We start from the raw sequence: 26,600 nt of genomic DNA on the forward strand, positions 1-26,600 counted from the left end.
AAGGGCTTCTTTGGGTAAGCTTCTAAGAAAAGATCTTTTTTTGAGTTATCTTTTTTAAAAGATCTTAGAAAAAAGTAGAATGTAAATTAGTAAGGGCTTCTTTGGGTAATCTTCTAAGAAAAGATCTTTTTTTGAGTTATTTTTTTTTAAAAGATCTTAGAAAAAAGTAAAAGTAATTTTATGTTTGGGTATCTCATACAAAAATATCTTTTTATCTATCAATTATTTTTGGATATAACAATATAAAAGTATTTTTTGTTTATTTATTACATGAAAAACATATTTTTTTTGTAAGGAAAAAAGATCTTTTAAAAAGAGATGTAAATTACACCTTCTCAAAAAAGATGTTTTTCTGATTTTTCTAGTGCTTTTATTTTTACTACTCGAAATTTGCCAAACACGCTAAAAAATAAAAAAAGATCTTTTTTTTCATTGAAAAAAATCTTTTTTTTTATCAAAATAATAGCGCCCAAACAAGCATTAAATACGCTATAAATAATGCATATCGATAAATAAAATACTTAAAAAAGCCAATAAATTATAACTCAAATGACATAGTCTTTCCATACTCATCTAAAGGTCATAAATAACTTTGATAAAAAAAATACTTAAAAAATAGTATTATAAATCTGCCGCCTCCTAACACTCCTTAACCATATATACTCAAAAATATAAAAGAAAGATTCAACTAAGAACGGGGCATCCCTTGGCAACTACACCTGGGGCTGTAGGGCATGATGCTAAAGGGCATATGTCATGGTCAGAATCCAAGCCCCACCATTGTGGACCATAAACACCATAGCTTTGGAGTGTGAAATACAACACCACACCCATGAAAGCAACACCGGCATCCAAGGCGGCGGAGAGAATATAAGTATGGCGAGCCCACCATTTCTTAAACTTGGTGTAAACATACCCGTTGAAAAATAACCCAACAATTCCCCACATAATGACGTTCACCGATCCCGCCGGCGGGATGTTGTTGGCGCCTGAAATGATGAGCGGTACGTGGATGAGTTTAATCCACTTGTGCTGAGGGAACTTTCTAGAAAGTAGCCAAACTGGAACCGGTGCTAAAAATCCGATGAGGAAGAACCAGTTCATGGTGGCATAGATTCCTTTCTTGGTGAACATTCTTGCTGGCCCTACAACGCCCCATATGATTGAGGCGTTGTAGAATACGTCGTCGTTCGGGCATGTCCATGGACTACCGGCCGGCAAGCGTGATACGTCGCAAATATGATCAATGGATGTCAAAAGCCACCATGCGGTGCCAAAACTCACAACTGAAGCCACTATTGTGCTTGCCAACTAAACATACACCATACCAACATAAAAATTATTCTTCGTTAGATATGGCGAAAAGTCAGGTGCAATCAACTTTACGTGAAGTTAATAGTTTAGAGATGTTAAATAATTTGACTGCCACATAAAATTGACTCACCTGAGTTTTTTCCATAATTGTTTTTGTTTAAATATTTGAATAACTATTTAAAAGCTGTATATAAAAAACTATAGCAAAATCCAATTTTGTAAAGAAATTTCAGTCATTCACAAAAAAATAAAAAAATTTACTTAGCTTAAAATCTCACATTTTTAATAATGTTTGTAAAATCTGATCTTTAAAACTATTTGTAAAAATATATATTTAGTATTTAGTTAAAGGAGCCACTCAAATAAAGACGCTGAAAACATCTTTTTATAAAGATGTTTTTTAATAATTAAAATTTAACACATATAATCGATTAAATGAAATTAATATCATTTTTTTATAGAAAAAAATTACAATACCCTATTATAAAAAATGACTAAAATACTTCTATTATATATATTAATTTTGAGAATTCTAAATTTTAGTCCTTTATTTTTCTATCGTAGGGTTAGGATTTAGAAATTTTGAAATTTATATATATATAATAAGAGTATTTTAATCATTTTTTATAATAAGGATATTGTAGTCATTTTTTATAAAAAAAATAATATTAATTTAGACTAGTTCAAGATTTGATTCACTATTTTTTCGGTTAAATTAATTTGTCTAGCCTAATTTTGACAAAAATAATACGATTTAATTGATTATATGTGTTAAATTTTAATTATTAAAAAATATCTTTATAAAAAGACGTTTTCAGCGTCTTTATGTGAGTGGCTCCCTTTAGTAATTTCACCTATTTTAATAATTTCCTCATATACAATGAAACTCATAAAAGTAAAAAAATTGGTAATACCAACCTGAACGATGAACATAGATTTTGGAGGAATCTTCATGTAGTGGCCTAACTTAAAGTCACCAAGAAAGCTAAGTGCCTGTGTCATGCTAATGTATCCATAGGTCTTGAAGGTTACATTTGCAAGAGGCTTTCCCGGGTATAGATACCCAATTATTAACTCTGTGATCACATTCGGTCCAAGTTGCTGCATTTTATTCACAATAAATTATTAGTAACAAAATCCATACAATAAATTATTTTTATTTCTTTAAATTTAAAATTAAAAGATAGTTAATATATATATATATAGTGAAAACTCAGGTGCAGTCGCATTTACGTTGTTTGTTGTTGCTTGAATGACTCCAATTGGCAAAGTGAAGACCAATGCAATTCCTAGAGACATTAAAACTCCCCACCATGGAAGTTGGAGTTGCTTGCCAAAACCTTCACAAGTTATTAAGGACATTATGGTCATTAGAACCAAAATGGTGACAAACCACCATTGAGGAACTTTCTCATAGTTCTTCTTCATGATTCTTGTGTGCACATCTTCTTCTCCCAGTGATTTTTTCGCCTTCTTCCACATCCCATATATCGTTCTTCATAGTTCATATACTTAAACAGTTAGATGATTTGACATGTATATCGAATAGAATAGAATGAGAGAAATGAAGGGATGAATAATAATCTTACTTTCCATGGAAAAGAATGACATGTGAAATACTGGAAGTCAAAATGGCAAAGTTCAATCCATAGACAAGTGCAAAGGTAACACTAAGATAGAGCTTACTATAATTCTGATAACTCTCCATGTCAATGTCAAAAGTCTTAACATTCAGAATCCTTGTGACATTGTATTTTTGACCAGAAAAGTCAAACGTGTGAGAGCTAATAAGAGGGAACCTCTTAGCATCAAAAACATTGTTCCAATATGACAGAGGAAGAACAATGTAGATGAGGAGAACAAATCCAACCAACATGTTTATGATTGCAAAGGCAGGGTTAGCCAGAGGGCTACCTAGGAATCCAGCAACTGTGTTCCAATCAAGTGCAAATGAACCAATTCCAAGTCCTGACACACCTGATCCTATTTGATGTGCTAAAATGGAGTTCTTAAATATTAAGCATACTATAGAAATAGTTGATATTGCTTGGAATAAGTAACCCGGAATTGCATAATAAGCAAAGCTTGCTGCAAATATCATCAAGAAGAATTGCAGCCTTGTTAATCCTCCTTTTGGCCTTTTCTCTTTCTCATGGAATGCCCTGTTTGCAATTCATTCATTAATAATAGAAACCGTTTATTGCATTCTTTTGAAAATAAATAAATAAATACATGTGAAAATTCAGGTGCAGTCGACTTCACGTGAAGTTAATAGCGGACAGCCGTTAGATGATTTGACTGATTTGACTAAATTTTCATCTAACGACTCTCAACTTCCCGTGAAGTTGACTGCACCTAGGACTGTGAAAATGGGCTAAACCCATCGGGCCAGCCCGTTTATCCGTTTAAATGGGTGAATTTTGTCTCTAAAATTAAGTTCGTTTAAATTTCGGGCTAAACGGGCTGAGCCCGATTAATCCAGAAAAAAATGACGGGTTAAACGGGCTAGCCCGCGGGCTAAACGGGTGGCTCGTTAAAATTTTTTTTTACATTTTTAAAAAAAAGTAGCACGTTTAGCTAGTATTTCTCTTTATCCAACCCAAAAATCCGACCCATCAATTAAAAAATATTATTTTTTAATGATTTTTGACCTAAAAGTGATATTTTTTATCAAAAATATTTTTCAAAAATAAAATAAAATGATAAACGGGCTGGTCCGTTTAACCCATCAGGCTGACCATAAACGGTCCGGACTAAAAAATTCTAGCCCGCGAATAAAGCGGGCTAAAACGGATTAGCCCGTTTAACACACATGCTTAACGGGACGAGTTAGCCCGCCCGTTTGACAGTCCTGTCTACACCTGAGTTTCACCTAAATAAAATACCTGAATAGAGACACTTGTACAAGGTTTGAAGGCCACCACATATAGGGAGATTCAACAAGGTATCTTCTAAAAACCCCAGCCCATCCATAACCAAGCATCTAAAAATAAGATTCAAGGACACAATTAAACTAAAGTGCTTATTTTTTTATATTAATTTTAATTATTAATGGGGTTAAGAAATTAAATAGTAATTCAAACCTGGGTTGAAATTGCTAACATAAAAGCAGCCAATGGATGAATGCTTCTATGATAGAAAGCCTTGACAATGTTGATTATGCCAATTGCATAAACACCACTTGCTCCAGAACTAGCAAAGATTGTAATAAGGGCATGTTCTTTCAAAGTGAATGGGCCTGGATTCAATGTGAAATGCCAATTTGTCATGGGAATGTGAATAAGTTTTGTGGGAAGTGTTGCAGCCATGAATTTGCCAAGTGGGAATGCAACAATTTGAGCAGACATAGATCCAACAGAAAGAGGGTTGTCTCTGTAGCTGAAAAATTGATTCACAAATGAAAGAACAACACATGACAAGATCCCAAGAACCCATGTTCTGAATGTTAGTGCTGGTTGATTTGGATCATCAGTGATTGGCACTGTTAACCTCACTTGTTCAATGGGATTGTCATCAACCTCATCAATCATGTCACCTACATATGTAACAAGGAAAAATAATGTGACATGTTTATTTTTTCAAGTAAAACCTGAATAAACTCTAAACTTCAAATAACATTTATTAATGATGATAGTTGCATGAATATATAAATACTATTGTAAGGATGAATTATTATTATGTTGAGGTCAAGTAATTTCATTTGTTGCAATTGCTTACAAATCCACTAAATTTAAAAGCTCAAAGTATATATATGCATGATCTTTTTCAAGAAACAATTTTATTTATATAATAAACATCAACGACATGTAAACTAAACTAAATAAAAGATATATCAAAAGAGTTTAGTGATTATAACACATACCATCTACAGAAACCTTGGAATGATGCTTCTCTTGAGGCTCATTATGGACGACAACCTCATCCATGGTTGTACTAGTAGGATAAATCTCCTTAATTGACCTACCTTAAGATTGTTCTCCTAAAAGAAAGAAAGAAAGTACTATTGTGAATTTGTGGGACAAGTTTTTATAGTGAGAACTAACATTAAATATTAAATATTAAATTTTAAATTTTAAATTTTAAATTTTAAATAAATTTTGAATACTAAACTTTTTTGAATTTTAAACTCTACATTTGAAATATAAATATAAAATATAATAAATAAAAAAAATTGAAATTCAGTTAATAAACAAGGAGTGCTGTTATAAAGTATAAGTATCTACTTGCATGTATTTAGCTATTATAAAGCCATCTATATTTATAAAAGTAACGAAAAATGCTAATATATTCCAAAAAAATTAAGAAAATGTTTTTTGAAATTTAAAACACAAATCTTAAAACATAAATTTTAAACTTTAAACGGCTCTTTTTTAAATTCTAAATTCTACATTTGAAATATAGATATAAAATATAATAAATAAAAAATTAAGGTTTGTTTAATTAATAAGGAATACATTGTTAAATAACGTTTAAAAATAAATCATAACTAATCTATACTATTATTAATAATAAGTATCTCTAAAACTATTATACGTAACAAAAACTCTCCAATTTTAAAGGGATTCAAGGGTGATGAATCTGGAATCAAGAAAAACAGATTCAACGACAGAGTTGGAAAGTTCTTGACTTCAAATTGATTCCTTATCTTTATTATGTATTCCACCAAAAATAATTTACCGATTTTAACCAAGAACAATTATATAAATGTCTCGTTCACTTAACATAGAAAGAACTAACTCTCTCTTGTGATTTCAAACAAAATGTACAGTGCTCCATCTTTTACTCAATAAACTTTAATTTCGTAATTATCTGGAATGGTTATGACAATCATTCTCAACTCTCAAAGATAACAAAATATTGTCCTTTCAATACAAAATAACAAAGACATCAATTCCATTGCATTGCACAAAGAAGAAAAAATAAAATAATTATCAAAGAATAAAAAAAAGAGTTGTAATTGGTAGTGTTTTAAAATACTAGTTGTTTTGGAGTTACCTGAAGTGTGACCTTCTGAGAACTTAGTGAAGGTAAGAATGATATCTGTAAAGAACTCCGATACTCAGTAATTTAAAGTTGAAAAATACTGAGATTAGAGTTAAGAAATATCTAAGATAAAAGGATATTTATAGAGTTTGAAATAGTAATCTAAGGATCAGCTCTATAACCTTCCTCCTATCTTATTTTATCTTTTTTTTTTTAATCCAGAGGTTGTTAAAATTTTATCAAATAGTTATCTTTTTTTTCCTCCTATCTTGGAGTTGTTAGGTTGTTACGATCTCATATCTTAAATATATGAGCTTGTTAATAAAGGCAGTTTTGAGTTTTGATCCTGCTAATTGATTGGTTCGATCGAATAAGTCGAATATATAGACTTATATAATTTTGGACTTTATTTATTTTTGAGTCTAACTTTAAATTTTGGATCAGAACATTAACACTAGTATTTAATGTTTATGGCATTATGAACCTACTATAAGAATTAGTATATGTTCATGCCATCCATATATAATTATATATTGCATAAAGAAAAAAAGAAAAAATTAGTTATTGATAAATTTTCGGAATGTAATTTAAAAATAAAAAGATAAAGTAAGAGGAATGTTTAATTATAATTTATGAGAAAAACTAGAAAACAATGTTTAATTTTAATTATTCATGTGTCGTAGAATATTTTCTCTAATATATGAATAAATTATGAAGCGCATTTTTTTATTTTTAATATTGAATTAATAATAGTATTTTTTTTTAATTGTGAATGGTATTTTTTTAAAATGTAGAATGATTTAATTTAGATAATAAAAAACGGGCCGTCTGATTTGTAAGAAGTACAAAAATCGGATCGTCTGATTTATATTTAAAAAATTAAAAAAATTTGGAATAGGTTTGATTTGTGTACTTCAAATTTTAGGATCTAATTTATGTACTCTGAATTTTTTAAATTTTTTAAACACAAATGAGGATCCAATTTGTTTACGGCTAATTTTTTTGGATATTGGAGGAGTGTGTGAGTTGTGCTTGGTTATGGTGTATACAGGTGTTAGACACAGGTGTGGGATAGGGAGAAATCGGACCGTCCGAATTCTTTGTTAAAAAATTCGTTGATCACAAATCGGACCGTCCGATTAATTTTTATTTTTTTTTTATTATTTAACATGAAATCGGACCCTCCGTTTACACTTTTTGTTTTTTTTTTTTTAAATCTAAAAACGGACCCTCCGTTAACAATGTTTTTTTTTTCCTTTAAAATAAAACGGACCCTCCGTTTTTAGTTTTTTTTTTTTAAATCAAAACGGACCGTCCGAATTTTATAAAAAAATTATTTTTTTGTATATCTCCTCTAATCGGACCGTCTGAGTTCCTTGTTCTAAATCGTTCGATCCGATTTCAGCCTCCTAACACCACATGCAGGAAAAGCACCCCTATTTTCATAATGCTGTTACACCCCACACCTTCCTCGATATTAAAAATAAAAAGCGTTTGTTTACCTGTCACAATTTAAAAAAAACACCTAAAATTACAATATTAAAATATATCACTTATCTCACTTTTATATCTAAATTTTTTAGCCTATAAAAATAAGTTTTTTTTTTCTTTTTTGGGTCAAAAAGCAAGCACTTCTATATGGCCATTTCTAAACATTTAATTATTTGGATTTTTTTATTTCTTTGTAGAATCGTGGGCTTGTCCTATAATCAAATTGGCTGAAAATAAAAGACACATTCATTTTAAGAACGATATTGAATATAATATATGAAAAAGAAAGTCATAAAATGGGACATCCCTTAGCAACTACACCCGAGGCTGTGGGGCATTTTGCTAAATAGCATTGGTCATCTGCCTCAAACCCCCACCATTTTGGACCATAAACACCATAGTTTTGGAGTGTAAAATACAACATCACACCCATGAAAGCAACACCGGCGTCCAAGGCGGCGGAGAGAATATAAGTATGGCGAGCCCACCATGCCTTAAACTTGTTATAAACATACACATTGAAAAATATCCCAACAATTATCCACATAATGTAGTTCACCGTTCTCGCCGGCGGGATGCCGCTGGCGCCTTGAATGATGAGTGGCATGTTGATGAGTTCAATCCACTTGTGTTCAGGGAACTTTCTAGAAAGTAACCAAACCGGAACCGGAGCTAAAAGTCCGACCAGGAAGAACCAGTTCAACTCAGGGTAGATTCCTTCCCTGGTGAACATTCTTCCTGGTCCAACAACGCCCCATATGATTGAAGCGTTGTAGAACACGTCGTCGCCGGGGCATGTCCAGGGACTACCGGCCGGCAAGAGTGATTCGTCGCAGATATGATCAACGGTTGTTAGAAGCCACCATCCGGTGCTAAAGCACACAATTGAAGCCACTATTGTGCTTGCCAACTAAACACCATAACAACGTAAAAATTTCAAGTGTACCAGAAATACCGAGACCTTAACTTTTTAGAAAAAAATTTTGTTTCAGAAAAACCATAAAAATGGTATTCGAAAATTTAACAAAATAACTTTAAAAGTATAAACTAAATAACTTATTAAATGATTTAAATACATGATAAAAATATTTTAAGGTGAAAACTCAGTTGCGGTCAACTTTACGTGAATTTGATAACTGGGAGTCGTTAGATGATTTGGCTGATTTGACTAAATTTTTATTATCTAAGGACTCTCAACTATCAACTTCACGTGAAGTCGACTGCACATGAGTTTTCACCTATTGTTTGAATATTTAGATAATTATTTAAAATATGCATATAAAAAAATAAAGCAAAATCCAATTTTGTAAAAAAATTTCAGTCATTCAAAAAAAAAATTGAGTAAAGTATCGTTTTTGTCCCCAACGTTTGGGGTAAATCCTATTTGTGTCCCTAACGTTTAAATCGTCCTATTTATATTCCTAACGTTTGTAAAAGTGATTCAATGTTATCCTGCCGTCAATTACACATCATGAATGCTTTAATTTAAGTTTTAAAAACCTCTTCTTGAAGTTAGAATATAAATGTTTGGGATAGAATCGATGATCTACTCCGAAATATAGCTCATCAAATGTTAAAACTAATTCCTATAACATTTACATAATTCACTTTTTTAAGGACATAATTGAATCTAAACACAAATAGTGGGTATAATATTAAAATCGAACACATCCAAGTGAGAATAATTGAAAAATATAATCTGATTTGTTAGTATAATTGATAGTAGGATAACATTGAATCACTTTTATAAACGTTAAGGATACAAATAGAACGATTTAAACGTTAGAGACACAAATAAGACTTACCCCAAACGTTGGGGACAAAAACTATACTTTACTCAAAAAAATTAAACAAAAATGTTACTTAACCTAAAATCATCAAATTTTAAGAGTGAAAAGATCCCACTCTTTAATAATGCTCGTAAAAGATTATTTTAAAATATAATCTCTAAAACTATTTTTAAAAATATATATTTAATATTTAATTATTTTTATTAAAATTTTAAATATTTGAGTAACTTATTTATCATTCGTATGTTTTAAGATTATTTTTGTCAATAACATTAATTTTTAGGTATTATTTTAATAATTTACTTATATACAATCATACTCATAAAGCTATCTAACCATTAAAAAAAATTAGAATAAGTAATTTTGGGACAATAATTTGATAATACCAACCTGAACGATGAACATAGATTTTGGAGGAATCTTCATGTAGTGACCTAACTTGAAGTCACCAAGAAAAGCAAGTGCCTGTGACATGCTAATGTATCCATATGTCTTGAAGGTTACATTTGCAAGAGGCTTTCCCGGGTAAATATATCCAATTATTAATTCTGTGATCACATTCAGTCCAATTTGCTGCATGTTATTCACAATAAATTAGTCAAATCTATACAATATTAATAAATTATTTTTTTAATTTTTTAAAAATAAAATTAAGTTTAATTATTTTATTAATTTCTATAATTTTATCAAATTTTTAATTAAATTTTTATATTTTTTTTCTTTTCAATTAGGTCTATATACACTATTTTTAATTTTGTAATTAGATCATTTCTAATATAAAAAAATATTAGAATTAATTGAATATTTCTCTACAAATTGAAGGTATCTATAATTAAGAACTCACATAGTTTAATATTTTTTAAGGTAAAAACTCAGGTGCAGTCGACTTCACGTGAAGTTGATAATTGAGAGTCGTTAAATGAAAATTTAGTCAAATCAGTCAAATTATCTAACGGCTCTCAATATCAACTTTACGTAAAATCGACTGCACCTGAGTTTCCATCATTTTTGAAATGAAAATGATCTTATTACAAAATTAAAAGCAGTAGTATAAGAAACTAATTAAAAAGAAAAAAAAAGTATAAAAACATAATTACGAATTTCGTAAAATTATAGAAACGAAAATAGTAATTAAACCATAAAATTAAAGGATAGTGAATATATATTACTGTGTTTGTTGTTGCTTGAATGACTCCAATTGGCAGAGTGAAGACTAATGCAATTCCTAGAGACATTAAAACTCCCCACCATGGAAGTTGGAGTTGCTTGCCAAAACCTTCACAAGTTATTAAGGCCATGACGGCCATTAGAACTAAAATGGAGACAAACCACCATTGAGGAACTTGTTCATAGTTCTTCTTCATTATTCTTGTATGCACATCTTCAACTTCTTCTCCTTTCAGTGTTTTTGTTGTCTTCCTCCACATCTGATATATTGTTCTTCATATTTCATATAAGGCCATTATTACTTAAATTGTTAGATGATTTATCAAACATAATGATATGTATACAAGGCTTAATTAATTAATTTATTATTTTTTTAATTTGCTATATTAAATGCTGACTGAGTAAAATGTGAAAAATAAAGTTTATCATATTATTATAAACATGTTTGATTATTAATCTACTATGACAAATTTAAATATTTTGATAGATGATTATTTTATTAAAAAGTATTTAAATTAATATGTATAAATATTTTGATTGTTAATATGTATTTCCATTAGCATTATGAAAAACAAAAATTTGAATATTTTGTATTAAAAATTAGGATAAAGTATACTTTTTGTCCTTAAAGTTTGGTAAAAGTTTTAAAAATACCCCTAAATTTTATTTTGTTTCAATTTTGTCATAGAAGTTTTCGATTTGCATCAAATATACCCTCGATGGTTAAATTTTCAAAAAAATTTAAGATCAATCTAACAATAATGCATGAAAATTATGCTTGATTTGCTTGTATTGAGGGTTATTCTTATGAAATTGTTGTTGAATTGATTTTAAATTTTTTGAAAAATTAGCCGTCAGCGGTATATTTGATACAAATAAAAAACTTTTGGGACAAAATTGAAACAAAATAAAACTTAGGGATATTTTTAAAATTTTTGTCAAACTTCAAGGACAAAAGATATACATTACCCTAAAATCTATATATATTGAATGGTAAGAACTCAGTGCAGATAAACTACATGTGAAGTTGATAGCTAAGAGTCATTAGTTGATAATTTAGTCAAACCTATAACGATTCTCAACTATTAATTTCACATCAAGTTAATTGCACTCGAGTTTACAACGTATGCTATAAAATAGAATAGAATGAGAGAAATGAAGGGATGAATCTTACTTTCCATTGAAAAGAATGACATGTGAAATAGTGGCAGTCAAACTAGCAAAGCTCAATCCATAGAGAAGTGCAAAGACAGCACTAACATAGAGCTTACTATAATTCTGATAACTCTCCAAGTCAATGTCAAAAGTCTTAACATTCAGAATCCTTGTGACATTGTATCTTTGACCAGAAAAGTCAAACGTGTGAGAGCTAATAAGAGGGAACCTCTTAGCATCAAAAACATTGTTCCAATAAGCAAGAGGAAGAACAACATAGATGAAGAAAACAAATCCAACCAACATGTTTGTGATTGCAAAGGCAGGGACAGCCAGAGGACTACCTAGGAATCCAGCAACTGTGTTCCAATCAATCCCAAATGAACCAATTCCAAGTCCTTTCATGCCTGATCCTATTTGATGTGCTAAAATGGAGTCCTTAAATATTAAGCATACTATAGAAACACTTGATATTGCTTGGAATAAGTAACCTGGAATTAGATAATAAGCAAAGCTTGTTCCAAATACCATCAAGAAGAATTGTAGCCTTGTTAATCCTTCTTTTGGCCTTTTCTCTTTCTCATGGAATGCCCTGTTATTTAAGCCCAACAATTAATTAATTAATTAACACCTTTATAAAATATAAACTTTTATTTTTGCTCTTGCATTGATTTGGAAATAATTTTCCTAATTCACTCAAATGTATTGATTAAAAAAAAACAATTATTGTTGATGCTAATTAACAATATAATACATGTGGCTATGTTACAATGCAATTTTGACAACACTTAAAAAATATTGTTAAAATTAAGGTAATTTTTTTTATTATTTAAAAATATTATTTAATTTTAAAAAGCGTAAATTATATTTTTTGTTCTTAAAGTTTGACAAAAGTTTCAAAAATACCTCTAAATTTTATTTTGTTTCAATTTTATCCCAAAAGTTTTCGATTTACATCAAATATACCCTTGACGGCTATTTTTTCAAAAAATTGAAGACCAATTCAAAAACAATTTCATAAGAACAACCCTCAATACAAGCAAATCAAGCATAATTTTCATGCATTATTGTTAGATTGATCTTAATTTTTTTGAAAATTTAGCCGTTGAGGATATATTTGATGCAAATAAAAATTTTTTAGGACAAAATTAAAACAAAATAAAATTTAGGGATATTTTTAAAACTTTTGCCAAACTTCAGAGACAAAAAGTATACTTTACCCTTTAAAAAATTAAAAAGTATTGTCAAAGCGTTAAAAAAGTGTGATTTTAATTTCAGTAATAGTTGTTAAAATTATATAATTACCCTAATCAGCATAATAATAGTAATTATCTACTCCACCACCATAAGACAAATTAAGTAATTTGTTAATTATTAATTAGATTTTTAATCTCTAGCTCTTACACATCAATTAATGGAACAAAATTTGCAAAAAGCTACCAAGTTAAATATAATGAAATAAATAAATAATAAAATACCTGAATAGAGATACTTGTACAAGGTTTGAAGGCCACCACATGTAGGGGGAATCAACAAGGAATCTTCTAAAAATCCCAGCCCATCCATAACCAAGCATCTAAACATAAAATTCAAGGACACAATTAAATTAAAGTGCTTATTTTTTATATTAATTTTAATTAAATTTAATTATTCTATTGGTCCTTATAGTTTTATCAAATTTTCAATTAGATTCTTATACTTTTTTTTTTTTAATTGGGTTCCTATACTGTTTTTAGTTTTGTAATTATGTCATTTTCATTTCAAAAACATTAAAATTAAAAGCATATTTTTTCCAAAATAAATGCGGTCAAAAATCTTTTTAATTATGAATACTTTTAATTTATGAATAAATATTCAATTAATTCTAACATTTTTTATACTATAAAAAACCTAATTATAAAATTAAAAATAATGTAAGGACCCAATTAAAAAAAATATAATAACCTAATTATAAATTTAGTAAAATTATATAGACCAACCAAATAATTAAATCATTTTAATTATTATTGGGCTTAGAAATTAAATTAAATATTAATCAGAACCTGGGTTGATAATGCTAACATAAGAGCAGCCAATGGATGAATGCCTCTATGGTAGAAAGCCTTGACAATGGTGATTATGCCAATTGCATAAACACCACTAGATCCAGCACTAGCAAAGATTGTAATAAGGGTATGTTCTTTCAAAGTGAATGGGCCTGGATTCAATGTGAAATGCAATTTTGTCATGGGAATTTGAATAGGCTTTTTGGGAAGTGTTGCAGCCATGAATTTGCCAAGTGGGAATGCAACAATTTGAGCAGACATAGATGAAACAAAAAGGGGGTTGGTTCTGTAGCTGAAAAATTGATTCACAAACGAAAGAACAACACATGACATGGTTCCAAGAACCCATGTTCTGAATGTTAGTGATGGTTGATTTGGATCATCATTGATTGGCACTGTTAACTTCACTTGTTCAATGGGAGTGTCATTAACCTCATTAATTATGTCACCTACATATGTAACAATAATGGCAAACAACCATTTAGGTATAATTAATGTACTAGTACAAGGAAAAATAATGTGACATTTTTTTTCCAACTCTAAACTTCAAATAACATTTAATAATGATGAAATTTTTGTTAGGTTTAGATATTCCGCCGCCTCCTATACTTTTATTGAATTTTCAATTAGGTTTCTATACTTTTTTTTTTAATTAAGTTTCTATATTATATCAGATTTTGTAACCAAGTTCCTACTGTGACAAAAACGTTAAGATTAACAGAATATTTTGTTGAGCTATAGAGAATATTCAGTCAAATGTTAGGCATATTTGTTTTGTTTAACATTATATTCTGTCAATTCTAACATTTTTGTCATAACAGGAACTTAATTACAAAATCTGATATGATATGCGGACTCAATCGAAAAGAAAAAAATGTATAAAAACCTAATTAAAAATTAAGTGAAATTATAGGAACTGACAGAATAATTAAACACTTTTTTTTATAACATTCATATAACAGTAGAGTCTAAAATGTTTATGATTACGATAGCTAAATAACTTTAATAATATTTAAAAAATATTAGTAATAATATTTGAAAAATATTGGTTTAATTACTCTACTAGTCCTTATAATTTTGTGAAATTTTTAATTAGGTCCCTATACTTTTTTTCTTTTTAATTGGGTTCCTATATTTTTTTTTTCATTTTATTTGGGTCCCTGTACCAAATTTTTTTTTAATTGAGTCCCTATTCAATTAAATCAATTACTGTCAAGAGGGACCTAATTGAAAAAAAAAATTTGGTGCAGGGACCAAATTAAAAGAAAAAAAAGTATAGGGACTTAATTGAAAATTTTATGAAACTATAGGACCAACAGAATAATTAAACTAAAAATATTATTAAAATTATATTTTTTAATATTTTTAATATTTTGATATTATTTTTTTATTTTTTAAATTAAAAATTATTATTTTAATTTTAACAATATTTTTTAAACCATAGCATGCACCTTATATAATACCATTAAATAAAAATTAAAAGGGAACACATGGGACCTTTTAGCTGCTACTCTTATTACAGAATGGTCCATGAGATGGATCCATAACTAATCTTACCAAATTATCTTTTCTTCTCACTTCTCAAAGTCTATCTCATCCACCTTCATCAGCACATGCATGGCCATCTCCTTATTCTTTTCTTTTTCTTTTTCAAATAATGATTATCAACTCTTATATATATATATATATATATATATATATATATATATATATATATATATATATATATATATATATATATATATATATATATATATTTTTTTTTTCAAACTGGTTAGACTTAGAGTTATTGTATTATATATATATGAATATTTAAGGGTGAAGTAGTTGAGTCTTTGAATAGATAATGAATATATAAATACTACCGGTAGAAACTTAGCTACAGTCAACTTCACGTGAAATTGATAATTGAGAGCCATTAGATGAAAATTTAGTCAAATCATTCAAATTATTTAACGACTCTCAACTACCAACTTCACGTAAAGTTAATTACTCCCGAATTTTCACCAAATACTATTATATATAATGGAGAATTATTATGGTGAGATCAATTAATTTCATTAGTTGCGATTGCTTGCAAAAACCCCATTAAATTTAAAAGCTCAAAGTATATGCATGATTTTTTATTTTTTTCAAGAAACAATTTTATTTATATAATAAACATCATCAACAACATGTAACTAAACTAAACAAAATTAAAGATATATGAGAAGAGTTTGGTGATTATAACATACCATCTACAGAAGAAACCTTGGATTGATGCTTCTCTACTTGAAGCCCATTATGGACAACCTCAGCCATTGTTGTCCTTAAATTAACCTAAATTAACCTTAGCTTCTTCGAAGTTGAAACACCAAGTTTTGTGTGTGTGTGTTTTCTCTCTCACTCTCCCATGCCTACCTTAGCTTAATTGTTCTCCTACAAGAAAGAAAGAAAGGACTACTACTTATTATAGTACTATATAATATATATTTTGAATTTGTGGGACAAGTTTTTATAGTGAGAACTAACATTGGTTACTGCTTTCATTATTTTCGCCACGTTCTGTGGTCTCTATTCATTATTTTTGCCATGACTATATATGTGAACCCTCTTAACTCTTAATTAATATAAGAACAAGATATATACATAAGACAACTACTTATGTATAATATATAATGTTAGTTGTAGTTTTATGAGATAATGAGAACTTCCTAACATTGTATTTGACACTTATTTTAACGTGGTAATGCTAAGAGGAAACAAACTCATCTTATTTAATATTTATTAATTTTAATTTTTAATAAAATTAATAAATATTAAATAAGATAAATTTTAATTATTTTTAATTAATTTTTTTGTTATCAAACATTTTTTATTTTAACGTTACTAAATTGTGATGCGACTTTAAAAATTTATTCAAAATATATAATTATTAGTATTCGATTAGTTAAAAAGGTTCTCTTTTTAAATTTGAATAAATTACTATTTTGAATAATTTAGTCACCGATAATTTTAACTATAAAAGATGTAAACTAATTGTATATTTATTAAATATTAGGATAGTTTGACAAAATTACCCGTTATAAGTAATAAGTATTTTTTTTCCGAACCGTGACTTTTAAATGAGTATAAAAAAATTATGTCATTTGAATTATAGCTCATTGACAATAAGTATTTATTAAGTATCAAACTAGTTAAATTATTTATTTTTATCAAACTAACTTATTTTTAATAGATATTAATTTAGTTTATATTCTTACTGTTTTTTTTTTCTATCAAAGATAGGAGACTCGAACCCGCAACCTCTTAATTAAATATGGGAAGACTATGTCATTTGAACTATAACTCATTGGCTTATATTTTTACTGTTAGAACTATAATTGTTTACATCTTTTATTATACGATAGTTATTCTTTTAATTTCCACAAGAGCTAAATTTATTTATTTGTTCCCTATTATTTATTTAACTCTTCTTTTGAATTTAGAGACATTTTGGCCAAAAATCACTCTGAAAAGCTACTAATTTTACATAATTATATGCGTTGCCAGCTCTCGCCGAATTTACCACTAATGCCTACTAATTTTTAGATGTAAATGATTTTACTGTATCAATAATAATAATAGCAACAACAGTAATAAGAGCAACACAAATACCACTTAAATTTTTATTAAAAGGGAGCCTAATTATATATTCATCACCAAAGTTTTAAAGTTTGAAACACAACTTAAGGTAAAAGTAAAACACGTACAATAAAATTTTAGGTCTTGTAACAAGCTTGAAATAGCCAAAATATTAGAAGAATCTTTTTATTTTTAATGTTAAAATACTTAAACTACTATGGTAAGCTCTTCAGTAAAAAAAAATAAAAAAGCATATTTTTATTGGAAAAAATATCATTGAAAATAGAATTAAAAAATAATAAATAAAAAATTAAGATTTGTTTAATTAACAATAAGTACATCACTAAGGTCCAATTTGGATAAATAATTTAATTAAATTATTTTTGAAAAAATAGCTTAAACAATAAATGTTTATATTAAAAGTAACTTATAAATAAATTATTTTGTGTTTGGTTTTTTAGTTTTAAAAATACTTATTTTAAGAAAAAAATGATAAAAAAATTTTTATTATGAAAAAAATTATTTTTTTTAATTTTTTCATAAATACGAAAATAACTTTTTAAAAAATTACAATTTTATTTTAAAAATTATAACAGACATTAATACTATACATTTTTATAAATTAAAAGTAAAAAAAAAATTTACTTATGAACCTATCCAAACAAACCCTAAGTAACGTTTAAGAATAAGTCATAATTAATCTCTACTATATTATTAATGATTAATATCTCTAAAACTATGATATGCAGCAAGAACTTACTTACCAATTTGAAAGAGATTCAAGAGAGGTGTGGGTTGGTGCTGACCAGGGAATGAATCTGGAATCAAGAAAAACAGATTCGACAACAGAGGCGTTGGTCTTGGTCAACCATTGGACACTAAGCTGGGAAGTTCCTCGCTTCAAATTGATTCCTAAAGAAGAGGTTGAGGCAGTGGAGGGAGTGGTTCTCTTGTTCTTTCTTTTCTTCTTATGCCTTATCTTTATTATGTACAATTTACCAATTTTAACCAACAACAATTATATAAATGCTTCATTCACTTAATATAGTAAGAACTAGCTTCTCTTTATGATTTAAAACAAAATGTACCGTGACTCCATCTTTTACTCAATAAGCTTTAATTTCGTAATTAACTCAAAATGGTGATTATTATCATTAGAGTCCCGCTATAACCATTCGAATATTAGCGATAATAAATATCTTCCCAAAAATTTAAACTAATTTTCGGGTTCATTAAGAATTGAATTCTTGACTTTTCGAATTTAGAGTTCTAATACTATGTCATGATACCACTCATCCTAAAAACTTCAACTAATAAAAAAAAGTAACATTAATGATTATATCTCTAATACTCCATAAACCCCTATTGTATACATTGTACAAATATTCTATTAGTTTCTCGTACTTTTTCTTTTCGTTATAATCCCTCTCAACTCTCAAAGATGGTTTCTATGACTGCCACGTTAAGAGGGCCACTTCCATCTTTTTGTTACACCGTTACACGTAAATGCACCTTTTTTTTTAAATAAAATAATTTTTTTATTTAAATATAGTTAAATAGTTAAAATTTAAAAATTAATTAAAAATTTCCGAATTATTTAGAATCATTTTGTCCTTTGAGTATATTATTATTATTATTATTATTATTATTATTATTATTATTATTTAGCAGAGTTATAGAAAATGTCCCTATTCCCTAGATACAGCATGCCCATGACCACCATCCAGAAAAAATGAAAGGAACAATAAATGAAGAGAGACAATTGCAATAATAACGCTGAAATTAGTGAGGCATATTTTTGTCCTCATCACTCCATATATTGTCCTTTCAATACAAAATAACAAACAGATCAATTCCACTGCATTAGACACAGAAGAAAGAGTAAAATGATTATCAAAAAAAAAAAAAAAGAGTTTTGGTAGTGTTTTAAATACTAGTATTTGATATTTTTATGGCATTATGAACCTACTATAAGTATTAGGATATGTTCATGCCATCCATATATAATTATATATTACATAAAAAAACTAGTTATTGCTTAGTTATAATTTATGAGACAAAAACTATAAAACAACATTTAATTTTAATTATTCATGTGTGGTTTATTATATTCTCTCTAATATATGAATAATAATAAAAGCAAACACTTTTGAACTCAAGTGTATGTACTATATACCCTTTTTTTTTTCATCGTCCGACTAGAAATCTAATGACTAATTTTTTGGATACTACAGAAAAATAAAATGAACGATCCTTTCAAATAAATAAATTCTACTCCCATCTTCTAGTAAATATCGAATCTGAAAGAAATAGTTAAAAGAAACAAATTTTTATGGTGAATTCTACTCTACCTTTTTTAAAATAAAGGGTAAATTACCCCCTTATGACATATACAGTGATTATTCATAAATTATTCTTCTACCAAACCTTCAAGATTTATGTTATCTTCTCTTTTTTTTTTCAATTGACGCGATGTTTCTCTTGAAACTTGATAATAGTGTCATTTTCATAATCCACACCAAATACACATTTTCTTCTCCAATTTTAAAACCATAATTCCTCTCAAATCCAATCACCATTTCCAATAAATTAGGTTAGAATTTTGAACTTGTTCATATGCTTTTATTCTCCCATTTCAACGAGCACATCTATTAATTTTTCAGCTCTCCCCTTCCTAAAATTTTCTTCCTAATATTTTTTCTTAAAATTCAGTCGGATTAACAATGATACTCCTTTTCAGATAATCAACCCTCATAGTCTTGTATAATTATATAACAAAAACAAACCAAAATATTAGTTAGTCATAAAAATAATGAGTCAATAATTACCATCTTAGGATTTTTATTATCTGAATAATGATTGAAAAATAATTTAAGAGCAATTAAAGATAAAAAAAATAAAATAAAATACCTTGGTGTCTCATTTCACGCACCAATTACCATCATTTTTAACTAATATATCACAAATTTCTATAAGTTTTTTAGCTCTCTCGTTTTTAGGATTTTCTAGCGATCGTATTAGAGACATCAGTTAGATTTGACGATCTCATTTGAACTTTGAAACTTTGGTTAAAAGATAATTTATCAATAATCATTGTATATACTATAAGGAATAATTTATCCTTTATTTTAAAGAGGGCATGATAGAGTTCACCAATTTTTATTCATCTGTGTCAATTTACGTTGTTATAATGTACTATATACCTATTACAAGACATAGATGATAACCACTACAACAAAGGGTTGTGCTTTTTTTTTTTTTTTTTTTTTTGGACCTGGCCAAGGTCAGATTACTGACCCGGCCTTTCAAACAGAACCCGATTCGCCCCAAACCCAGTCTCCCTCACACTCGACCCTAACACTACTCTCTTCTTCGTCGCTTTGCTCCCTGGTCGAGTTTCTTGTTGTCTGGAGCATTCATGTATATTCTCCTCATCCGTCCGATACTGCCGCCGTTTTTGGAGTAACCGCGGTGGGTCTTCTGGGTGGGTTGTCTCGGCCTCAACAATCCTCTGCCTTGAACCTTTCCGCCATGGATCATAGCCATCTGCACTCCTTCGTCGATCTGCTCCCTCAACTCTGCCACTGTGGTTGCTCCTCTCCATGGTTCGCCCCTGCGCCGCATTGGGTTGGTGCTTCTCTGCCCGTTCAGCTTGATGCATGTCTCGTGTATCCATTCCTCCCCTCAGAGGTATGTCCCGTTCTTTATGTATTCTTTGCTGATTGGTAGGGGACGAATGCCCAACCTGTTGAATTTGCGGCAATTGATTATGGTGAGAAATTGCGAATGTGGCTTCTGTTCTAATTGAATTTCTAACTGGATTAGGCATATTGTAAGTCCACTGGCTCGTGAGAACATTCCCCAATGCCATCGCTGCCAATTGGTGAGCTACTGTGTTGCCTTCCCTTGGAGTCCAGGTAGCTCCTACAGTTGGCGCCTCTTCAAGCAATTGCAGAATGTCTCTGAGAATTGCGTCTGCTTCCGCTATTGGCGTTCTCGCCTTGACAGCTTGGACCAGTTGTAAGCAATCTGTTTCAATTATACAATTTTCTATTTGTAAATTCTTTATTAGTATTAGAGCTTCTCTGTATGCCTGAGCTTCTGCTGCTATTGCTGAAGTTGTGGTAAATTTTGTTGTTGTCCCAGTAATGAACTTGCCCTGCCAATTCCTAATGACGACGCCTGAAGCTGCCTTACCTGTATCTTTCTGGAACGCTGCATCAGTATTAACCTTCAACCTGTCTTGTGGTGGGGGTCTCCAGGTAATTCTCTTCTTATCCCCAATCCTGCCTTTGCTTGAATTATGTTGTGTGCTACTGCCGCTTGTTGTGTTGTGGTATTCTGCTGCTAGTTGTTCTGCATTGATTATTGCCTGTTTTGGGTTGATTGTTGCTTGCTGGAATATGTATTGGTTTCTTGTCTTCCAAATGTACCAACACACACACCCCAGCTTACATAGTATCCTTTCCTGGTCCTTCCCTGTCTCCCTTCTTATTTTCTGTACTGTATCCCATATCCATCTTCCAAACGATGCCACATTATAGGCTGTAGGTGTTATTTGAATACTTGATCCGAACCAAACCGCCCTCGTCCACGGACATAAGAGTAAGGCATGTTCGACAGTTTCATTCTCATCCTGGCATATGCTACATGAAGGCTTAACTGCACATCTGCGCTTGTACAAATTGCTATTTACTGGTAGAATACCTTCCACTGCTTTCCATAGGAACATTCTGATCTTTTGTGGCACTGGTAGTCTCCATATAGTCCCCCAAATCTCCCTGTGATTCTGACTTGATGAAGCTTCATTTAATTTTTCCTCTTCTTTTGCATCTTTCTCCTCTTTCGCAGCCCGGTAACCTGATTTCACTGTGTAATGTCCTTCGGCTGTGTATGGCCAGATCAGATTATCCTTTTTGTTAATCAGGCTTATAGGTGTTCTTGTGATAGATTCTGCTATGTTCCCCGGAAATATTTCTCTGATTCTGTTTTCATTCCAGCCCTCTCCATGCTTTATAAGGTCACTCACTTTTCTGACTTGTTCTTCTCCATATCTCCTCAATTTCCCAATTCCTGCCACCCAATTATCCTCCCATATATCTATTTCCATTCCACTCCCTATGCTCCATCTTCCTTTCTTCCTAATAAAATCCCTTCCCTCCAACAAGCTTTTCCATATCCATGACGCATTTCTTCCTTCTTTCGCTTCCCATAAGCTACAATTAGGGTAATAAATTGCTTTTAGCGTCTTTGCCCAAATAGCTTCCCCCTCTTTTAGCAGCCTCCAAGTCTGTTTCGCTAGATGCGCAATGTTTTGACACTCCAAATCCTTGAACCCTAAGCCTCCGTTTGTTTTACTCTTAGTCAACTTTTTCCAGCTTTTCCAATGGATACTTTTTTCCCTCCCATTGTTTGCCCACCAGAATCTCGCTATTGCAGCCTCGATTTCTCTGCAGAATGATTTTGGGAATTTGATGATGTTCATAGCAAAAGCCGGGATCGCTTGAATTACTGCTTTTATCAAAATCTCCTTTCCAGCTTGGTTTAGCAGCTTCTCTTTCCATCCTTGCATTTTGTCAAGTATTTTCTCCTTTATCCACTCCAACGCCCTATTTTTGGATCTTCCCCATCTTGCAGGCAGCCCTAAATATCTTCCTGGATCATCCCATGACGCCATTCCAGTTATCTCTTCTATGTTCACCCTCTTTTGTATAGATACTTGGCTTCCAAAGATTAGCCCGGATTTTTCAATGTTGATTCTTTGTCCTGATGCCTCCGTGTATTTGTTTAAAATCTGGATTAGTTGAAATATCTCCTCCTCTTCCGCACCTGCAAAAATTATGCAATCGTCAGCAAATAACAAATGAGTGATGACCGGTGCAGATTGAGCTAATCTTATTCTAGAAATCAGCCTATCCCTTCTCGCCTTTTCCATCAGAATAGTGAAGCTTTCAGCTGCCAAAATGAAGAGGTATGGTGATAATGGGTCTCCCTGCCTAAGTCCTCTTTGTGGGGTAATTCTACTGGATAGCTTCCCATTTATTTTAAATCTGTAAGTGACGCTTTTAACACAGCTCATAACCAGCCTCACCCATTCATTACTAAATCCAAGTTCTTCCATGACCCTTTGCACAAAATTCCACTCCAATCTATCATAGGCTTTATTCATGTCCAATTTTATCGCTAGGTCCTGACTTCCAGCGTTTCCTTTTTTATTTAGCATATGAAAAGCTTCTTGCACTATAATTATATTGTCTTGTATGAGTCTTCCTTTGACAAATGCACTCTGAACTGGAGATATGATTTGATCTAACACTTTCCTTAGCCTTCCCACCAGGACCTTAGTTACTATTTTATATGCAAAATTGCAGCAACTTATTGGTCTGAGCTGATTTAGGCTTTCAGGTTGGCTAACCTTGGGCACCAAAACAACAGTAGTTTCCCCTAAATCCCCTGGTATACATCCTTCTTCAAAAATTTGCTTCACTACTCCACAGACTTCTTTGCTTAAGATCTCCCAGTGTTGTTGGAAGAAAAGCCCATTTAAACCATCTGGCCCTGGAGCTTTCAGCCCTCCCATACTGAAAACAGCCTCCCTTATTTCCTCATCTTTAATTTTTGCCATTAGCTCCTCATTCATCTCTCTAGTAACTCTTTTTGGTATGTCTCTTACACACTCTTCCAAGTTTCTGTCCCCTTCGGAGGTGAATAATTTAGTGTAGTACCTTTCCACTAACCTCATTATGCTTGCCTCTCCTTGTATCCACTGACCTGTTTCATCTTTCACTTTGTCAATTCTGTTCCTAATTCTTCTCTGAATGGTTGTTGCATGAAAGAATGATGTGTTTTTGTCCCCCCATTTTAGCCATTTCAGCCTTGATCTTTGCCCCCAATATTTCTCCTCTTGTTTCCATAGTTCTGATATTTGGTTCTTCAATTCCCTCTCTCTTCTTTGGTCTCTTTCTGACATATCGCTCTCTTGGATGTGATGTAATTCTGCTTTCTTTCTTTCTAGTTCTTTATCTGCTCTCTTAAACTTTCGTTTGCTCCATTCCATCAGCTCCCTTATGCATCTGTTTCTCTTTCTAATGAATTTGCCCCAACAATTCCTATTTCCCTCATCTTGTTGCCAGCCCTTCTTGATCACCTCTTTGCACTCCTCATGTTCAGCCCAAAACGCCTCAAACTTGAATTCTCTTTTTATCCTCCCTCTCGGTTGTAAATCCAATATGAGCGCACAATGATCCGAGCTTATGGCCGGAGCTGCTTTTAGGCTAACGTTCTGGTAAATCTGCAACCAATTCCAATTCACTAACACCCTATCTAATCTTTCCCTAGTTATGAAGTTGTTTCTAGGATTACTGAACCAGGTATATTTACTTCCCTTTAAGTCGACATCCATCAATCCATTTTCATCTACAAACCTCCTAAACGTTTCTAAACAGATTTTAGGTTGTGGGAGCATACCTGCCTTTTCTTCTTGGTTTAGAATGTCATTGAAGTCCCCCAAATAAACTTGAGGTTCCTACTTGCTTATATTACTTACCGTGAGCTCCTGCCATAGTTTCCTTCGCTTCTTAAAAACAGGATTTCCATACACAAAAATGCCCTGCCATTTCAAATCATTATTAATGTTAATATTGGCTTTAATATAGTTGTCACACCATTCATAAACATTAACATTCACATTAGATTTCCATAGAAGACATAGTCCACCGGACAGGCCCCGGGGTTCTACGCAAAACATATTATCAAACTTCAGCTTTCTATTAATCCTATTCATTTTGTCTCTACTTGCCCTAGTTTCCATTAGATATACTATAAGCGGCTTTACTTTTTTACATAAATTGTATAGCTCAGAAATTGTCGGGGCAGCCGCTATTCCCCGACAATTCCAACTTATAATACTCATGGCTGAGGCTGGGGCATGTTAAGGCCCGCCTCCTCAGCCTTCTGTCCTTCTTTGAGCGTTTCAGGGTCTTGTGTTGCTGGTTGACACTTCCATGAATCCCGAGCCGTGTTGCTGCTCCTCAGTTTCTTGGCTTCCTTGTCCTCGCACTCCTCCCTCCCTTCTGTGTACGTTAGCAAAGGCACTTGTGATAGTTCTCTCTTCCTTTTCAAGTTCAGTTTTATTTCCAGCTTCCTTGCAAGCTGTGTTTCCCAATCTCCCTGAGCTTCCATTCCTTCTTCTTGATCTTCATCACTTGCTAGTTCAACGTAGTAGTCATTCCCCCCTGAGTGAGCCTGCTGATTCTCATACTTATGATCCCTCCTCTGTGTTTTCTTTAACTGTTTCTTTTGTTTGTCATCTTTCCTGTCACCCTTCAGTAAGGCTAGATTATCATTGCCTCCTAATCTGTCTTCACAGATTTGTTTGCCCTTGTGTCTTGCTAACATCAGCCTTTTTAATTCCTGGCCTATGGTCTCCTTTCTTACTTCATTTTCCAGGCCCAACCTCCCCTTCGCAATGCTGTAGCTGTTTACTTCCCCCTCCTCTATTATATGTTGTTTCAGCCCATTTGTTTCCCCATATTCTCCATGTAACATGTTTGCCTCTGTATTTGCCCCATTTTCCTTTGTTGGGCCCTTTCTTCCCAACCTCTTTGCCCCAATCATTTCCTCTTCCTCTTGGGCCTTATTGCTATTGGCCCAATCATCTTTCCTCTCCCTTATCTCCTCAATGAGTCTTTTAAATTTATAGGCAGCTTCTAGGACATTCTGCCTATTCCTAATTCCCTGAAAATCAGGGATTTGTTGTACTTTCTCTACCTGCTCTTCTGCCTCAGCCATCTCTTCCTCTCTCTCAGCTTGGTTTTCCCGGACGCTTTCTTCCCTGATTTTCTGCTGAAACGCCTGTTCCTCCCTTATCCTGCTCTCCTCCGATTTCTGTTTCTCCCCACTCTCCTTTTCCTGGTTTTGTTGCTCACGCGCCAACCTCTCTCCCTCCTCATTCCAACTTTGTTGTTTTGAGCTCCCTCCCCCCGCCGTTGATCTTGATTGTCCATTTCCTGTTCCTAGGCCTGGTGCATACCTCTTCTTGGTAGGATCCCAA

At 31.3% G+C, this 26,600-nt stretch overlaps 3 protein-coding genes across 5 annotated transcripts; all 3 read right to left on the reverse strand.

Moving 5' to 3' along the window:
• Nucleotides 1-521: 521 nt before the first annotated feature.
• LOC112762537 (oligopeptide transporter 1) lies at nucleotides 522-10,105 on the reverse strand. 2 transcript variants are annotated; one of them, XM_025808402.2, is made up of 8 exons: nucleotides 9,969-10,105; nucleotides 5,177-5,293; nucleotides 4,398-4,849; nucleotides 4,200-4,297; nucleotides 2,904-3,476; nucleotides 2,548-2,809; nucleotides 2,233-2,415; nucleotides 522-1,311 (listed from the first exon to the last, which is right to left on the reverse strand). In XM_025808402.2, the coding sequence occupies exons 2-8, from the start codon at nucleotides 5,238-5,240 to the stop codon at nucleotides 685-687; spliced, it is 2,259 nt and encodes a 752-aa protein (XP_025664187.1). In that variant the 5' UTR covers nucleotides 5,241-5,293; nucleotides 9,969-10,105; the 3' UTR covers nucleotides 522-684. The 2 variants fall into 2 exon arrangements, with proteins under 2 accessions (XP_025664187.1, XP_072079172.1); XM_072223071.1 differs by lacking the exon at nucleotides 9,969-10,105 and adding an exon at nucleotides 6,310-6,368.
• LOC112765812 (oligopeptide transporter 1) lies at nucleotides 8,038-18,635 on the reverse strand. 2 transcript variants are annotated; one of them, XM_025811675.3, is made up of 8 exons: nucleotides 18,313-18,635; nucleotides 16,180-16,363; nucleotides 13,943-14,394; nucleotides 13,379-13,476; nucleotides 11,920-12,492; nucleotides 10,748-11,018; nucleotides 9,969-10,151; nucleotides 8,038-8,698 (listed from the first exon to the last, which is right to left on the reverse strand). In XM_025811675.3, the coding sequence occupies exons 2-8, from the start codon at nucleotides 16,244-16,246 to the stop codon at nucleotides 8,078-8,080; spliced, it is 2,265 nt and encodes a 754-aa protein (XP_025667460.1). In that variant the 5' UTR covers nucleotides 16,247-16,363; nucleotides 18,313-18,635; the 3' UTR covers nucleotides 8,038-8,077. The 2 variants fall into 2 exon arrangements, with proteins under 2 accessions (XP_025667460.1, XP_025667461.1); XM_025811676.3 differs by lacking the exon at nucleotides 18,313-18,635 and adding an exon at nucleotides 16,457-16,606.
• A 2,202-nt stretch (nucleotides 18,636-20,837) lies between these two features.
• LOC112765686 (uncharacterized) lies at nucleotides 20,838-25,331 on the reverse strand. The gene is made up of 2 exons (XM_025811561.1): nucleotides 25,095-25,331; nucleotides 20,838-24,839 (listed from the first exon to the last, which is right to left on the reverse strand). The coding sequence occupies exons 1-2, from the start codon at nucleotides 25,329-25,331 to the stop codon at nucleotides 20,838-20,840; spliced, it is 4,239 nt and encodes a 1,412-aa protein (XP_025667346.1).
• Between the last annotated feature and the right edge of the window lie 1,269 nt (nucleotides 25,332-26,600).

Source organism: Arachis hypogaea, chromosome 17, assembly GCF_003086295.3.
Source record: "Arachis hypogaea cultivar Tifrunner chromosome 17, arahy.Tifrunner.gnm2.J5K5, whole genome shotgun sequence".
NCBI classification, from domain to species: domain Eukaryota; kingdom Viridiplantae; phylum Streptophyta; class Magnoliopsida; order Fabales; family Fabaceae; genus Arachis; species Arachis hypogaea.

Bases quoted from the DNA above. Each gene is read 5' to 3' on its own strand.
- LOC112762537 (XM_025808402.2), bottom strand. From the start codon at position 5,240: ATGGATGAGGTTGTCGTCCATAATGAGCCTCAAGAGAAGCATCATTCC. The intron at 4,298-4,397 runs GTTTGAATTACT...TCTTATTTTTAG, and splicing joins TGTTAGCAATTTCAACCCAG to ATGCTTGGTTATGGATGGGC. The intron at 3,477-4,199 runs GTATTTTATTTA...AATTGCAAACAG, and splicing joins GTACAAGTGTCTCTATTCAG to GGCATTCCATGAGAAAGAGA.
- LOC112765686 (XM_025811561.1), bottom strand. From the start codon at position 25,331: ATGAATAGGATTAATAGAAAGCTGAAGTTTGATAATATGTTTTGCGTA. The intron at 24,840-25,094 runs GTAAGTAATATA...AATTGGTTGCAG, and splicing joins AACTATGGCAGGAGCTCACG to ATTTACCAGAACGTTAGCCT.
- LOC112765812 (XM_025811675.3), bottom strand. From the start codon at position 16,246: ATGGCTGAGGTTGTCCATAATGGGCTTCAAGTAGAGAAGCATCAATCC. The intron at 12,493-13,378 runs GTATTTTATTAT...CTTAAATAACAG, and splicing joins GTACAAGTATCTCTATTCAG to GGCATTCCATGAGAAAGAGA. The intron at 11,019-11,919 runs GTAAGATTCATC...TGAAATATGAAG, and splicing joins GTCATTCTTTTCAATGGAAA to AACAATATATCAGATGTGGA.